Raw genomic sequence first — 14,973 nt, forward strand, 5'->3', positions numbered from 1 at the left:
ACGTGCTCCACGGACGGTTCCCCTTTCCCGCCGTTTCGTAGCCCTAGGCCACCAGTGGCGGGCACGGCGAGTGATTGGAAAACGACCACCTCCACGGTGCGATCGAAGGCAACAGCTGTGTTCGGTCTGGGTCCGAGGCCGAGGCCCTCGCGAGGATCGACTTTTAATCCGATATCCAACTGGCCCCGGCCACCGACGCCGACGCCGGTGCTTATCGGGGTGAAAACACGCTGCTTGCGCACACGCCAAAAGGGACGAATGGTGCTCGGTGATGATTGTTGTGTACGAAAAGGGAGGCGAAGGCGGAGGAGGCCAACAAACGGCAGGGTTGGGTTCCGCTTTGTAGCCTGCAGCGGGACAGGATTCTTTCGCTTCGCATCCGTATCCGTCCGTAGCGCAGACACGCGCGCCAAATGGGATCGCGATCGAGACGAAGTGAAACGAAAGCGATTTTTTTCTTTTGGTTTCGGTCCGGGGCGCGGTGATTTTGGTTTTCTGCACGATAATCATAGAACATGCAATCGATTTGAAGGAGAAAAAGAAATCGGTTTTGGAACAGGTCTAGCGGATCTTAGTGAGACGAGTGTGACGATGTCATTGATCAAGTTAGCACTTGCAAAAAGAACTGCTTTTACAGTAACTGTTGGCTTTTGGAAAGTAATATTTTATAACACTATACTACTCATTGTTAAGAGTGGGTTTTATGTTTTACGGAACTGTTCAACATAAAACCCACTCTTAACAATGAGTAGATAGTATGTTTAGCAGATAATTAGCATTTTAATAAAACTATTTACTAAACTAAAGAAAAACATAATGAAAGAAAATTGCAGCAGTGCGTTTGCTAAATAATATAAATAATATAATAAAATAATGAAAAACAAGCCAAGTAACCAAAAAAAAAAACGGAACCCCAATCAAAATGCACCTCCTAGAGGGCGCTCTTGTGCACCTGAAGTTATGCAAAACGCAACATACTATTGATCAATATTATTGACATCAATTGAGCAGGGGGAAAATCCGCTTCCCATATCGTCCTTCGGCAGCACCTCTTCAATTACAAAACGCAACACCGCTGATTGCTTGCACGTTTACATTTATTACTAAACATGTAGGTATATGTACTATGTATGCACGGAGTGCTCTCCGCTAGACATAACAACTTGATCTTGATCCTCGCGCTTCTTCGCACCTCCTGCTTTTCAGCTTCGTTGATGGTTACAGATAGTCCCCATGCGTAAGAGCCATGGGGCAACAAAAAAGCGACTCTAAAACAACTCTCTCGCTTCTCGCTACAATCCTCCTTGCCTTGGCGTTTCGTTTAACCATTTTCATTACGATTTCTATTATTATCATTTGTATTGTTTACCATGATCAACAGTGAGTCAGTGGCATAATGATGCCAACGATAACGAACAACAGTAAAGAGAGTTTTATCATTCGGAGTAGTGATTTGATTGTGTGTAAACGGTGCTCCTTTCCTGCCCTGCCCTGCTGGATATAGAATATTGGACCCTTTTCGCGTGGCAAATACCATTAAAACAACAATTTTCGCATAGACAATCATCATTAGGTGTTTATCGAATAGACGTCGACTTGTCTACTTGAGTATCTCCCTTCCTCCTCCTCCTCCTGCTGCTACTGCTCCTGTATATGTATATATAATCTGTTTGTAAACATTGATATTTGTAGATATATTGTTCACGATTGAACGCGGTTGTGCCGTGCATAATCTTCTGATCTTTTGGCACAGACTCGCGCAGGATTCAAACACAGATCATCTCCATCACTACGCGGTCTCACAAGGAAACAAATTCGCCTTTCCATCGTATTCTAGCCTTCCGGCCACACATTCATTCTCACTCTCTCTCACTCTCACTCTGTTTAAAAAAGCAACAAATAAAAGGATTTTCTAAAAATTTCGATTGGCAGCTCAAAATCGAGTATATCCGTGTGTAAAGGTGTATGTGGACCAAGGTCCGGCCTGGTAATCCAGCGGTTTTTTTTCCCTAAATAAGTTGAACAAGGCCACAAACAAGGGCGACGCAATACCGCGCACCACGTTTGGCCTAGGCGATGTAATACTCCTTCTCAAGCACCCCCCTTGGAAGCATCATTCTCCTGCGGACGGTGATCATCGGTGTGGCGATTCCACAGGGCCTCGGTGGACTCGCTACCGCTGGTGCCGACCGGAGGTGGGTGATGCTGGGCACATCGGGCTCACTTGTTGTTGCAGAGCGTCAGGAACTCTTCGCGCGTTTTCGGATCATCCCGGAAGACGCCCAGCATGGTCGAGGTGACCGTTTTGCTGTTGATCTTCTGAACGCCACGCATCACCATGCACATATGCCTGTAATCGAAGAACAAGCGAGTTATTAGCCTGGAGCGCTTCCTCAGTCAATGCCCTTTACTTACACTCCCTCGATGATGACGGCCACTCCTGCCGGTTGTACAGCTTGGGTGACGGCCACCGCAATCTGCTTCGTCAATCGCTCCTGCACCTGCAGCCGACGCGAGAAGATTTCGACAATTCTAGCAAAAAGGATGTCGATAAGATAAGAATCGAGCGTGAGTGAGAACAATAACAAGGTCGTTACATCCCGGTTCTTACCTTGCCAGCTTGCTCAGACCAAGGATTTTCTTGCAGGGCAAGTAACCGATCGAAACCTTGCCATAGAACGGCACGAGATGGTGCTCACACATGGAGAACATTTCAATGTCCTTCACCACCACCATCTCATCGTGGTCCTCGTCGAAAACGGCTCCATTCAGGGCCTCTGCAAAGAGATGAAGGACAATTGAGTGAAACACGCAACAAGCAACAGTGATTGAGAAGAGGTAAAGAGTAAACGCAGAAAAGATGCAGGACATAGGAAGCAAGCAGAACCACAGAACACAAATGTTTACTCAAGAAGTCAAGGGGAAAGTATCTCGATTCACTTCAACACATCGCTCGTACATTCATTCCAATCGAAAAATCGAATCAAACGAACGAACGAGCTCGGTTTCGATCCGATTTAAGGACCTTTCTCCATCAACCAGCACTTGAAATCACAGAACTATGACTAGCTGTACGTGCAGAAGCGTGCGAAAGGTCGAATCCGAACGGGAAAAGCAGGAAATTAAAGGCAACTCCTCATCCTTCTTCTCGTCAAGTGGTGTGCGAGCGAGCTGAGGGTGCTGAAGTGAACCGTTTTTCGATTTCTCATCCACGTCACCCGGTATTGGGTATCCCATTAAGAAGTGGCGCGCGAGTTGAGTAGAGAGAGACCGGAAAAACTCAATGACTGCCTGAACCACGTTGGTTAGTGGCTCGTTGAATGGGAATCAAGGAGGAGCACTGCGCTCCGAGGACTCGATAAAAAAGCTCCCGGACCTGAGGACGAAGGAAATGTGTAACAAGTTTTTGCTCCTTCCTCTCTCCCCTTTTTTCTCTCTCTCTTCACTCCATATCATTCTGTGTTGGTGGGGAATTCCAACGTTTTGTGCGAGTCATGCGAAGTGCGAATCGGAGCCAGTTGGACACGTTTCAAACGCGTGCTCGAACGATTTCAACCGAGTTCGGAGGGTCGCGAGAAATGGGTATTTCCAGCATCTTCCAGAGCACGTTTGCGTCTGAAGAGTTGCTTTATGCGGGGTGAGGTTGTTGGAAGGAGAGTTTCCTTTTACATCGTCCTTGTTGGAGGGGAATGTTGGAATGCCCTCCAGAGCAGAAAGCTACTTTGATTTGATGGAAGAATGGAGTTCTGGTTTTACGATTGAGATTAATTCGGTTTTATGATCAATCCAATGAGCATGTTCTAGTTATTTTTCTGAAACAACCCCCCAAGTCTAGTTCATGAGCTAGAACAAAGAAATCTTCCTTAGAAAAGATAAACCATCCTGAATCAGCTGCACCGTTAAATGTAATTTCCTTGAGCGAACTTTCTGTCAGCAGCTAGTGGCTGGAAGCCACTTCGAAAATGAATGCATATTCCTGCGCCGTAACTCCAAAGCAAGGCACCGATTGAGCAAGCAAACAAAACACACAAACTGAGCGGAGACTGAAACACCTGGTACGGCACCAAACAATCGTTTAACCTCCTTCTCTTTTAGTGGCACCTAACAACTGGAGGAGACGAGAACTCCAGTCAACACACCGACCATAAGCAAGCAAATGGCTGGCGGGCAAGTGAGTGCAGATTTAATTTCATTTGCACATGGCAGAACAACGGCAACAGCAGCAGCATCGCTTCTCCCTCGAAGCTAAAATGGTGCAGGTGTAGCAATGAAAATAGCAAGGACTCTCGGGAGCGAACTCCGCGTCCTGTTGTGCACCACTGGCGACCTGGCTTGTACCAGGTAAGGCCGAATGCGGGTAAGTGGGGATAATAAATATGAAATGTTAGTTTAGTTGTCGTCACCAGCTGGTGGTATCACTTCTCTGTTTCTAGTAATGGTACCTGGAGGCCAGGCCAGGGTTCGCCCTTGTCTGTAGTATAAGTTTTGTGTGCATACGTAAATCGGTTCACCGCTCGAGGTCGATGACAGAATAAAGTTTATTTGCGATAAGGTTGGTCATAAAGAGCAATTTTGTGGAAGACAATAACAGCTTGATGATCTACTTTTTGAAAGTAGAAGAGAAAAGTTTTGGAGAAATCCTTCAAACCCGCATCTTCGCCATGAAATGGCCCTTAAAATGCGTTCCTCTGATAACACCAATGGCGTAATCATTCGTCTGATGGTACACCAGAACAAGGAGAGCGAAGCAAAGTAGTTGAATGGACAGATTATTGACTCGCCACTCAGGAACCTCTTAAAGGATGCTGGTACGCCGTCTTTGGGTCTTTCTCCCAGCAGAGGGAAGCCAAGGGTTTCATTTGCCAACTACATTCTGCGTTAATGGGTAAGGTTGCTTTGATTGCGAAGCCATGCAACGTTTCGGAGAAGAGGTTCCGGAGAAAATCGATCAAAGTAGTGCCTGGTTCAGTGGGCTCCTCCCTTTCGATCCTAGTGTGCCAATGAAGCCATCAAGGGGAAAATGGCAATCGAAACACAAAGAGAGCGGAAATACCTATCAGTTAAAAGGTGCTTCAACTAAACGTGGTGCAGGCGGGTTAATGCTAACAAATGAAAGCATAAGGCACAACCGGGGGACTGTGGTTTTCGGGGTTCGAAAATGTAATTAACGGCACTACTGACGGCAGCCTTCCAACTTACCTTCCAAACTCTGATCGTAGCCCTTGGTGAAGAACAGCATCGCCTTGGCGGCACGCTCCGGCGTCTTCAGCAGCCCCTGGCGCTCCGTATCCTCCCCAAGGCTCGAGAGCAGCATGCGGTACGACTTTGACATCAGCGGCAGCAGGTCCTCGCGCGTCGATGGTTTGTGGTCGAGCTCCAGATCGTGGTGGAAGGTACATTTTTCGTGTCCTAGAGAGAGAGAGTGAGAGTGAGAGACAGTGTGGAAAATATAATTAGATAACTTATCGTATCACAGAACACAGGGACGAAACACCAGGCAGCGAGAGCACACAATCTTTATTCTATTTCCGTTCCCTTTTCTGATTTACGGATACGGAAATACGCGATAATCAAATGTACAGTGATTGTGCACAACATCGTGGTAGTCGGTGCATGCAACCACCACCCACAGAGCGCTGCATCTGGGATTACCGAGTGGCCACCTTCCCCAAATCCTGATCGCATTCCCCCGCAATACAGAGCACCACTTTAGAGCGTCATTCTGTTCTGAGCGTACATCATCATCATGCAAGCCCCAGGCTCCCCTTCGTGAAGTGTTCGTTGACGACAGCGTTGGAGCGGCAGGAGCAGCAGTATTTGCATGCAAATGGACGGGAATTTCCAGCCAGGGGGAGGGGGCCACTCAGGTACTCTGGTGGTTAAATGAAAATCCCCGTAGTAATCCCCTCCATTTGCTCCATCCTCTGGTAGCAGGAGTATTTGCATTACATCTGATGGCCGTTGCGGTGGCGGGGAAGTGCATACCAGACGGGCTGGTCAGTATGTTTACACACGTTATGCATATTTTAACCCCAACACGAACACCAACACCAACAGCACCGATCGTGGGTCCTCCGCTAGGTGGATACAACGGTGGATCGGAAACATTATCATAATCGTTCGCAAACAGGTGTCAGATGCCGATGGCAACCCCATTAACCCCTTATCCGATGGTATGGTCGCGTTAACACTATAAATTGTTTGCGCCCATTCAAAACAATTCCGAGAGCCTGAGGGTGAGGGCATTATTGAATGTAAATATTATCCCGTGTCTTTTAGGCCATAAAGCGAACACCAAACGGTGCGACCCGAATCCCGAAATCGCTCACTAGCGAAACAACACAAACACCCCGCGGCAGCTTATCAACAATGGTGAAGAGGCGCCTTCGCTTTCGTTATTAGATTTGTCTGATGTTAATTCATCTCGCCCGTGGGACACATTATCGCCTCCATTCGGCGACGTCGTCAGCGTGCGCTGTTACTATGTGACGCCAGCAAGCTGTTACTCTCGACACTTATCAGCCATCAATTAATGGCGATTAATCTGTGAGCAACAAACAACCAACGCTGTCTGGGGCAACAGTGCCCGGGATGCTGGGATTGTTTTTTTTGCGGTAATCATTCCTCGATTCCGATTCAGTATGACTGAGTTGCCACAATGTTTTTTTTTCATTTTGTTTTGTCGCTTCCAGCACCTCAGCTATACTTTGTTGGTGAAGGAGGTATGTTGATCGTGTTCTGCTCGGTACTGCAGAACAAAATCCAACTGAAACCTGTCCACGAAAGACCTTCAGAGCAGCAGGTCGCGCTGGTATGTCGTTGCTTCCGGCTGTCCGGCAACATTCACCCACCGGGTGGCCTTCGGTGGGCTACCGTTTCTGTTCTGGCTGTTATGGCCCCACCATTATCGCGCGCATTTAATTAATTCATGCAGCTGGCCAGTGCCTTGTTTTGACAGCCTGGGCCCGATAATGCGACGGGAATCATTTGTCAGACGATAAGTTAAAGCCTCCTCGGATCATTTCGGGCGGTTTCCCTGGGAACCGTGCGTCTGTTGCCCCCCCCCCCCTCCTCTTTTCTGACAGCATTGAACACCGAAAGCGATCTAACTGACAGCAACAACCGAGCACACCGAAAGCCGTTTTTTGGGACGAACGATCGTCCGGGGAGCACAGAACAGAAAATGGCAAAATAAAGGCAGATTAAAAAAAAAGTTACATCAAAAAGAAATTTAAAAAAAAATGGACAAAATTAACATGCAAACGCCATAAAAAGCGATTGGGCAGCACCAAATTGTCGGTCAGCGACCGTAGCAGCAGCAGAAGCACCAAGAAGGATGCTGCACGGTCGCGACCGGCATTGCTACCTGCCTGCTGGCGTCATCGTTGCTCTCGGCGTGTGCAGTGGTGGCGGTGTGAAGACGCTCTGTTGGTGGGCGTTGGTGGTCATCTCACCTGACAAACTGATCGTACGGATCGGTGTTGGTCGGGCGCGGTTTAAGCCGCCGGGCGCAATGACACTGCTACCGTTGGCGCCCGTTCCATTTTCACCGTTTTCGTTGTTACGCTGGTGGCTCGAGTCGAGGGTCATCGCGGCATCCTGTTGCTGCTGCTGCTGCTGCTGCTGATGGTGTGAGAGGTCACCATTTTCGGTCCCTCCCTCGCCGTTCTCACCCTCCTCCGTCATTTCGCTTTCCGTGCGACGGATACTGCTCGAGCGGCGCCGGTTCGCAAACGGTCCGTAACCGTTGTTGAGGCTTCCGGTGGAACCATTTCCGTTGGCCACACCGAAGCTGATCGAGTTGGAGCGTGTCGGAAAGTTGGTATCGTCAATCTCCTGGTTCAGCTCGTCCGCATCGTCCGAGATTTCGAACTTGCTGCTCATGCTGACGTGATTTCGGTCCGGTTGCGATGGCGACGGTTGCGTGAAATCGTCCGTGTGATGATGGCGATGGTGGGATCAATTGCTGGTCGAGATGTTGTGGTGAGCAGCAGCAGCAGCATCAGCTCACTAAGCCACACCTAGCAAGCTGTCTCACACCACGATACCCGCTCCGGACGATGATGCACTCCCGTAGGACATTCAATGGTTAAAACTCGTAATAAAACGGAAATGCAGTCGATGCGAGGAGTGAAAGGAAGCAGAACACAGCGCCGTGATTGCCTTCAACAAAGTACGAGTTGCACGAGCGCGAATTCTTGGACGACAGAACGAACGAATGAAGGAAGGAGACACAAACACACGCGTACAGGCGTCCACTCCACACTAAACGACGGAATACTAAACGCAAATGACTCGAAGCCAGCCGAACGCCAGGCCAGGCAGACGGTAGTAGTACGACGGAGTAATCGACCCGAATCTGAACGCTGTCGAAAGGCAACTAGCGAGACCTCGACTCACAGCCGAAGCAACAGGCCCGCATAGTCATCATCGTCGTCGTCGTCATCGTCGTCGGCGTCGTCCCCGTCGTCGGGCGCCACGGTGTTTGCTGCAAGCGCCTCGCACTCGTCGTCTCGTACCCCAGTCCGCCCCAGAAAAGGCTCAGCTCTCTGGCTGAGTGCCGCCGATGGCGACGATAATGATGCGTGAAGCGCGAGCTTTACCGCTGCTTGGCATGCGGGGAGCATGCGGGGAGCTCTGTGTTGATGACAAATGATGGCGTTGGGTGCGCAGGTTGAAGAGTAGTGCGGTGCGGTGCGGTGCGGTGCGGTCGCCGCCAAACGAAACAGGACTTGTGAGTCGTATGAAAGGCTTTTAGAGAGGGCCTCTTCAGACCTTTACGCGCGCGTTGAGTGACGGGTCGGTAGAACCAGAACCATTTGCGTCTGGCACTGGCCCGAAGGACCACAGCTGGCGATTTACTCGCGCGAATTAAGGACACAGCGGGCGCTGATGCTTAGAACATTCTTTTAAGTAACAATCGTCGTCATTTGGTTCAGTGTTTAAAGGATAATTTTAGAGGCAGAGGTCTTGTGGGCTCCCTAGTTAGTAGTGATCAGAGTAAATGGTTAAATGCAACAAGTAGTAGAGCACCTTGAACGTACACCCAGAACGAGAACATTCATAAACAACCTGTTGAATGCGTCGTACACCTCAGGGCGTTCTTTAGATATCTTTTTTTTGTTGGCGTCTCTCTCTCTCTCTTCGCTCTGTTTTGGTCACTCTCTCGCTTGGTCTGTTGGACCGGCGCTTGACAGCGTGATTGTTTCGAAAATTACCGCAACGGCCCCCTTCATAGCCACCTGTTGAGTGGCGTCGTCGTTGTCGTCGTCCAGGGTAACCGCGGCTGCCTTGGACGCCATTAAAGTGACAATTAGGCAGGAAGGCAACGGAACCGGTGCCTTCGGACCGGCCAGTGCATGACCGATGCGGTGCCAGAGGAGCGGCAACTTTTTTTTAGGGGTCACAGCATGGACTGAATGCGGGTGGGGGTGACAGCAATCACCGATAATCTCCACTGTTTACCTTCCTCTCTGCCATCGCCACCACTACCACCAACAGTGTCAGCCTTCTTTGACAGAGGATATAGTGGCCAACGTACACGCAACCAGCTCGTGAACAACGTGGCAAAGGCTACTGCTGCGAGGGTTACTGAGGTGGGATGCGCACCGCACCAGGATTAACATCAGTCATTATAAAACGGACTGCTATGGTGACGCGGTCGCCCGAAGGTAGAACGCGAGGGCGCGCGCGTACTATGTTGTTTCTCTTTTTTTTCTTCATTTTTTTTTTTGTTGGTTCCATCGAGATCGTACACGGTGCGGTGCTCTAGCTTAGTGCGGGGTGATGCGAACGATTGCGGCGCCGCGACAAGGCTCCAATGCCGATGAGGGGCACTGCCTCCGGTTTGAAAGTGAAGTGGAGCCGTTTTATTATTTTTTTTTGCTTTGCCTCTTCTCGGCTTCTTAAAATCCGGTGAATTCAAGGTTCTTTCGCCTGGTGCGCCGAAGTTGAGGGTTGCGCTGTCGTTGCTGCTGCCGCCGCGCCTCGAAGGTGGTCTGGGGCAGTTGCAGCTTCTGTTGGTCTTTTAGTATTAGATGACTTTTAAGTAGTAATGCGAAATGATGGGCATCCTAGTAGAGTATTTGAAAATCTAAATCAATTTCATGAATTTAGAGATTTAAAATCCATACAAAAATTAGGAATTTAACAAAAGATCAACTTTGCTATTGAAATGTATCAGTATTGGAGGGAGCTAATCCTTGTTTTAGCACAATGTTCAGGAAACCAGCTTCCTGAAGTCATATTCACAAACAATTTAAATGCTGTTCCTGTACAAACTGAATAAATAACGATACTCCATTATTTTACATAAAGAATGCTCTCTAAACTATGCACCATCAGCCAATGAATGCGCCATCAACACTGAAATGTGAATGAAATCCTTCCTCCACTCTTTTTAGTAACAGAGGAAGTGCTGGCATAAAATATAATCCCTCGAATAACTTGAACTGTATCTCATTCTCGACGAAACGAGATCCATCCGTCCGATGTACTCCACGCAGGAAAGCATTCTCTGGATGCTTCAATCGATATCCTTCGCATCAAAAGATACGCAGCAGGAAGAGACAGACAGACAGAGCGAGAGAGAAAGAGAAATCAGTGCCCAAGCATCTAAAATCCCTTTCAAAAGCCACCCACTCACTCATGAATTCTCATGAGATAAGGCTCCATACCTCCCAGTCGGCACCATGAATCACGAACTGCCACCCCCTTCGCCTCTAATTCTTTTGTACCACCGCTCACCCCCGGGGGCACATGACGTTTCCAGCGATCCGATTTACGATTCGAAAAGAATCCCCTATACCACCAGTGACAAGGGAGGGCGGATTCCATGGAGTATTGCATGAAATTAGGTAGAATGTTGTTCATGCTTTAATGCAATCTAGTTCGGCCCCGGGTTGCGTTGAACTTGTTGAACAGTGGCGGAAACATTGTCGGAAGTGGTGTGTTTGATATGGCCATGGCCACAGGAAGCAAACGATACGAAGCCACCAAGCACATGGCAGTGGCCTCTCTGGTGGATATGTAAACCTTCGATTGATGTTCCTCCTTCGAGCGAAGGACCTTCTTCGGTCGACGGAAGTTGCCAGCTAGCTGCTAACTCAACCACGTCTCTGTCGAGTGCCCACGAGAGTTGTGCTGTGAGTTATGCGCATATCGGACTCCCAAGTCGGACTCCCCTACAAGCATCATCGCTTATGGCCATTCTGGCTCTCCCGGGTTTTTGGAAAAGGTTCTCCGTTATTCATGATTTTTGCGCTCTTCTGCCTTGCTCTCGCTCGCTCTCTCTCTCTCTGTCTCTGTGTGATGCGTCACAGTTCACACAGAGTCAACATAGAGATGGATGAAACTGACAGCACCAAGGGGGATGTACCGCCGTATCCATGGCAACGGCGACATCCGACGTACTAGAGCACTCTCTTGGATTTCCTTTCTTCGTTGTTTCCATTCCACGTGACATCCCGATAACTCCGCTTGGTGCTCGGGATGAGTCGTATTGGGGATTTTTGTTGATAAAATTCCCCCGCCAACCGCAAGGGCGTTGGTGGAATAATTTAATGATTCATGGTGAGGTGGATTGCGTAATTTACGCTCCACGGACAAAGCCACTAACTAACCAGTCACCACCGGTACAGTCCGACACAAACACACATCAGGCATTCTAGTCTCCGCGATTTGCCAAAGAACAAATTCGCACCAAGCCAATTTATGAGTCATTAAGCACGCACACCGCACGCTCGCTAGAGACAGACACGAGAGACAGAGAGGTGGTGGCACAAAACCTCAAGAACGCCATGCCGCCATTCGCCGCCGTGAAGTGAAAATCGTTCCACTTTTGGCGTACCTCCCCCCCTGGCGGGCTGGCCACCACCATCACCTGGCAGTCGCAGTCGAAACCTAGAATCGAACCAATCGACCGCAGGCTCGGTGGTTGGCTGGCTGGCTGGCTGGCTGGCGCATGCATAGCGGCAAGTGTCATCGAAACCAGGCCAAGGTCAAGCACCGCACAGACTTCCGGCAGGCTCACTGTTCGTTTGCTCGTGCGGAACAAGTTTCTCGGTCGCTTGCTCGCTCGTCCGCTCGCTCGGTGCCACCGACCGGTTGAAAGGAAGTTTTCTTACGTCAACGAGAGTGCCAAAACCATCAACCAGAGACACAACATCGCGGTGGATCGTCCTCTGAAGAGCCGAAGAATTCGAAGCGGCATAGCCTGCTGTGTCCCTCTTTATGTCGCGGCCTACTGTTCTCGGTGCAAAGGTATGCACGGTATGCTCACCAGCTGCAACTCAGCAATTGACTTCCTTCCCTCCCGCTGGTGGTGCGGTGGGTTAATTATTGTCCGGCAGTGGCACAAAGCAATTGGAATGCAATTTTGCATTATTGTAATAATTGAACAAAGGCTCCCTTCTGGTCGCGGGGGCACTGTTCCGGGGCACTAGCGACTCCGATTTAATTGGCCGCATGACATTCGCCTTCCGGAGCGTATCATGCGTCGTCCGTGTGGCTGGCTTATGAATAAGGCAAGCACAGGTTGATATTCAGTTTGCTTCTAGCAGTAGCAGCTCTGGTCCAGGCACACCTGGCTACACTCGCTGAACAGCTGATCGTACCGCGAATGGCATGTCCAATTCCCTGGCATTCCTTTCAGTGGCATTGGCGACCGGTTCCCGGTCCGGTCTCGCTTACATCATCTAGAAGCTTTCCGACATCGACGCAAACTTACCCTGATTGTTGTTCGTATCACTCGACTTCCCAGCCAAACCGTTGCTGTTGCAGGTACATTTGGCGGATTGCTTTTTGGCAATTCCATTCGCAACCGAAACGACCGCCTGGCTGGTTCCGTTACTACCATTCGCGTACGCTCCGTTCACGCCATTTAGTGCTGTTTCCGGTGCATCGGAGTGGCCGTTGATGCCGTTTCCATTGGCCAGGTGCAGGCCACCGTTGACAGCAATATCCTTCATCGTCTGGGTGTCTTATCGTTTGCTGTGTTCCCCTGTCGATCACTGTGCGATCACACTTTACAACCTCAAACGTTGCGTCTATCGAACCACTTCGCTAACTCTGCGAACACCGGAAAGCACCCCTAGGGCAGGAAGGAACAGGAGGACAAAAAAACAGGGAAGGGAGAATCCACTTCAGCTCGAACACTGAACGAATCTCGGCGATCTCGGCGATCTCGGCGTAACAATCGCTCGTCAGCGACTTCGACGGGCGCGCGAAACGGAGCGAGAAGAACTGTTCGCGGTGGCGTACGGCTTGGAACTACTCGGTGGCGCCCTAGCCCTCGTTGACTCGACTGGCGGCGATCGCGCTGGCACGATCGAGAACAGGAGCTCGCCCGCTTTGGTCCGTTTTGTCGCGCCGTCTTGCTCATACGCGCTCGTGTGCCCCTCCCCATCCCCTTCCATCGTCGCAAAACTGTCGCTGTTCCGGTGCCCGAACCGGATCTGCGATCAGGTGTTTCGGTCGAGGTGTTTCGCGAAGTCCACGACCACGAAGATTTCGCACACCAGCCCAGCTTTGATGACCTACACCAACGATAGACGAAGCGATAGCCGCCCAGACGATCACAGACGTTGATGCTGATAACGCACACGGTGTCTGCGTGTTAGAGAGGTGATCAGTGAGCAAGCCAAACTGTCACTTGGTAACACACCTTCCCTCGGGGGGGCGGTTGTCAATTCCAAGTGTCCTCCCTGGGTGGCCTAGTCATTGACTTCAGGGTCATCCTGTCTGCCTGTCTGGTCTCTGTTTTGGAATCAGATCCTTAGAAGGATGTACCGAAGGAGTAACATCCGAAATGTCGTGACGGGCGGAAGGCTAGATGAAAATCAATGTACGCACCGTCGGTTCCATGGTCGCATCGGACCGTGGTTCACGGAAATGGACACCGGGAACGGCGATTGACAAGGCACAACATGGAACCGAAAGTCTGGTGCTGATGAATTGCCTTCGAGGCAAATCTCGTGTCACCAACACCTATAGCGGGTACGGGCGATCGATCGCACTGTGTCGCACCGAATACCTTGAAGCCGCTCCTTCTTTGCTGAACGGAGTGGTGTCGTGGTCTTTTGGATCCCTTGTGAGCCTAGAGGACGCCGCTTGGCGAACAATCTGGAACTAATGATTTCGCCAATTGCGTTCGAATGTTTTATTAATTAAAAGGTGGTGAGCAGCTTCATACACCACCGGCTTGATGACTCATTTGTGGGGCGAGTGATCTGTGGAGGAAATCCATTTTGGAAGAAACAATTGCGCGCGATACAAGGTGGTGACTGTCTACTGACCAGACATACCAGGCTCTGTGTCTGTGTTTGTGTCTGTGTTTCGCTGACAAGTGAAAGGATCGAGTTTTTCGAGGGCCTGGCGTCACCTCACGATCACGAACGATCAGCGACCTGTAAACCCTTCGCGTTTCCAAGCGACTTGCGAGCGAACTGGTGGCCAACTGTCCCCACCACCACCAGTGGCACCACCAGTGCCACTATCGCTACCACCGTTTATGGCTCAGCACGGTTTTTGCCGATCAGGTTCAAGGTTAAGGTCGTTAGGCATGCGCGATCGCTCTACCGGCCCCTTTGCTGCGGGCCTCTCGGCTGCCTGGCATACGCGGGGCCCAAACTTACCGGCCTCCGGCGGTCTGTGGCCATTTTGAGTGTTCAGGTGGAACGAAAGAGGTAGCCCAAGTTCAACCGTCCAGCGGGCCCCACCAACCTCCCCGCAGCACCAACCTTGCACGAGAGCAGCCCCGGCGAGTGCTTCATACGAAACGTAAACGGTCGCTGCTGGTTGATGACTCAATTGGCGAAGAAGAAAGTGAAGATTGATGGTAGATGAAAGGCGAGTCAAAGAAGGAGTTTAACGGTTGGTGAACACCAGTTAGACGGTGTATCTGGTGAAAAGTTTATGAAAATCTTTTTCCCATCATTGTCTAGTCATTATGATTGTGTTCCGTTTGACTTCCTG

At 50.1% G+C, this 14,973-nt stretch overlaps 1 protein-coding gene across 2 annotated transcripts; it reads right to left on the reverse strand.

The window, feature by feature from the left end:
* Nucleotides 1-1,079: 1,079 nt before the first annotated feature.
* Nucleotides 1,080-13,274, reverse strand: LOC126575583 (GTP cyclohydrolase 1). Of its 2 annotated transcripts, none has more exons than XM_050236345.1 (5): nt 12,728-13,274; nt 5,200-5,409; nt 2,612-2,777; nt 2,416-2,532; nt 1,080-2,350 (listed from the first exon to the last, which is right to left on the reverse strand). In XM_050236345.1, the coding sequence occupies exons 1-5, from the start codon at nt 12,966-12,968 to the stop codon at nt 2,221-2,223; spliced, it is 864 nt and encodes a 287-aa protein (XP_050092302.1). In that variant the 5' UTR covers nt 12,969-13,274; the 3' UTR covers nt 1,080-2,220. The 2 variants fall into 2 exon arrangements, with proteins under 2 accessions (XP_050092302.1, XP_050092301.1); XM_050236344.1 differs by lacking the exon at nt 12,728-13,274 and adding an exon at nt 7,455-8,366.
* Nucleotides 13,275-14,973: the final 1,699 nt, after the last annotated feature.

The sequence above is a fragment of the Anopheles aquasalis genome, chromosome 3 (assembly GCF_943734665.1).
Source record: "Anopheles aquasalis chromosome 3, idAnoAquaMG_Q_19, whole genome shotgun sequence".
NCBI classification, from domain to species: domain Eukaryota; kingdom Metazoa; phylum Arthropoda; class Insecta; order Diptera; family Culicidae; genus Anopheles; species Anopheles aquasalis.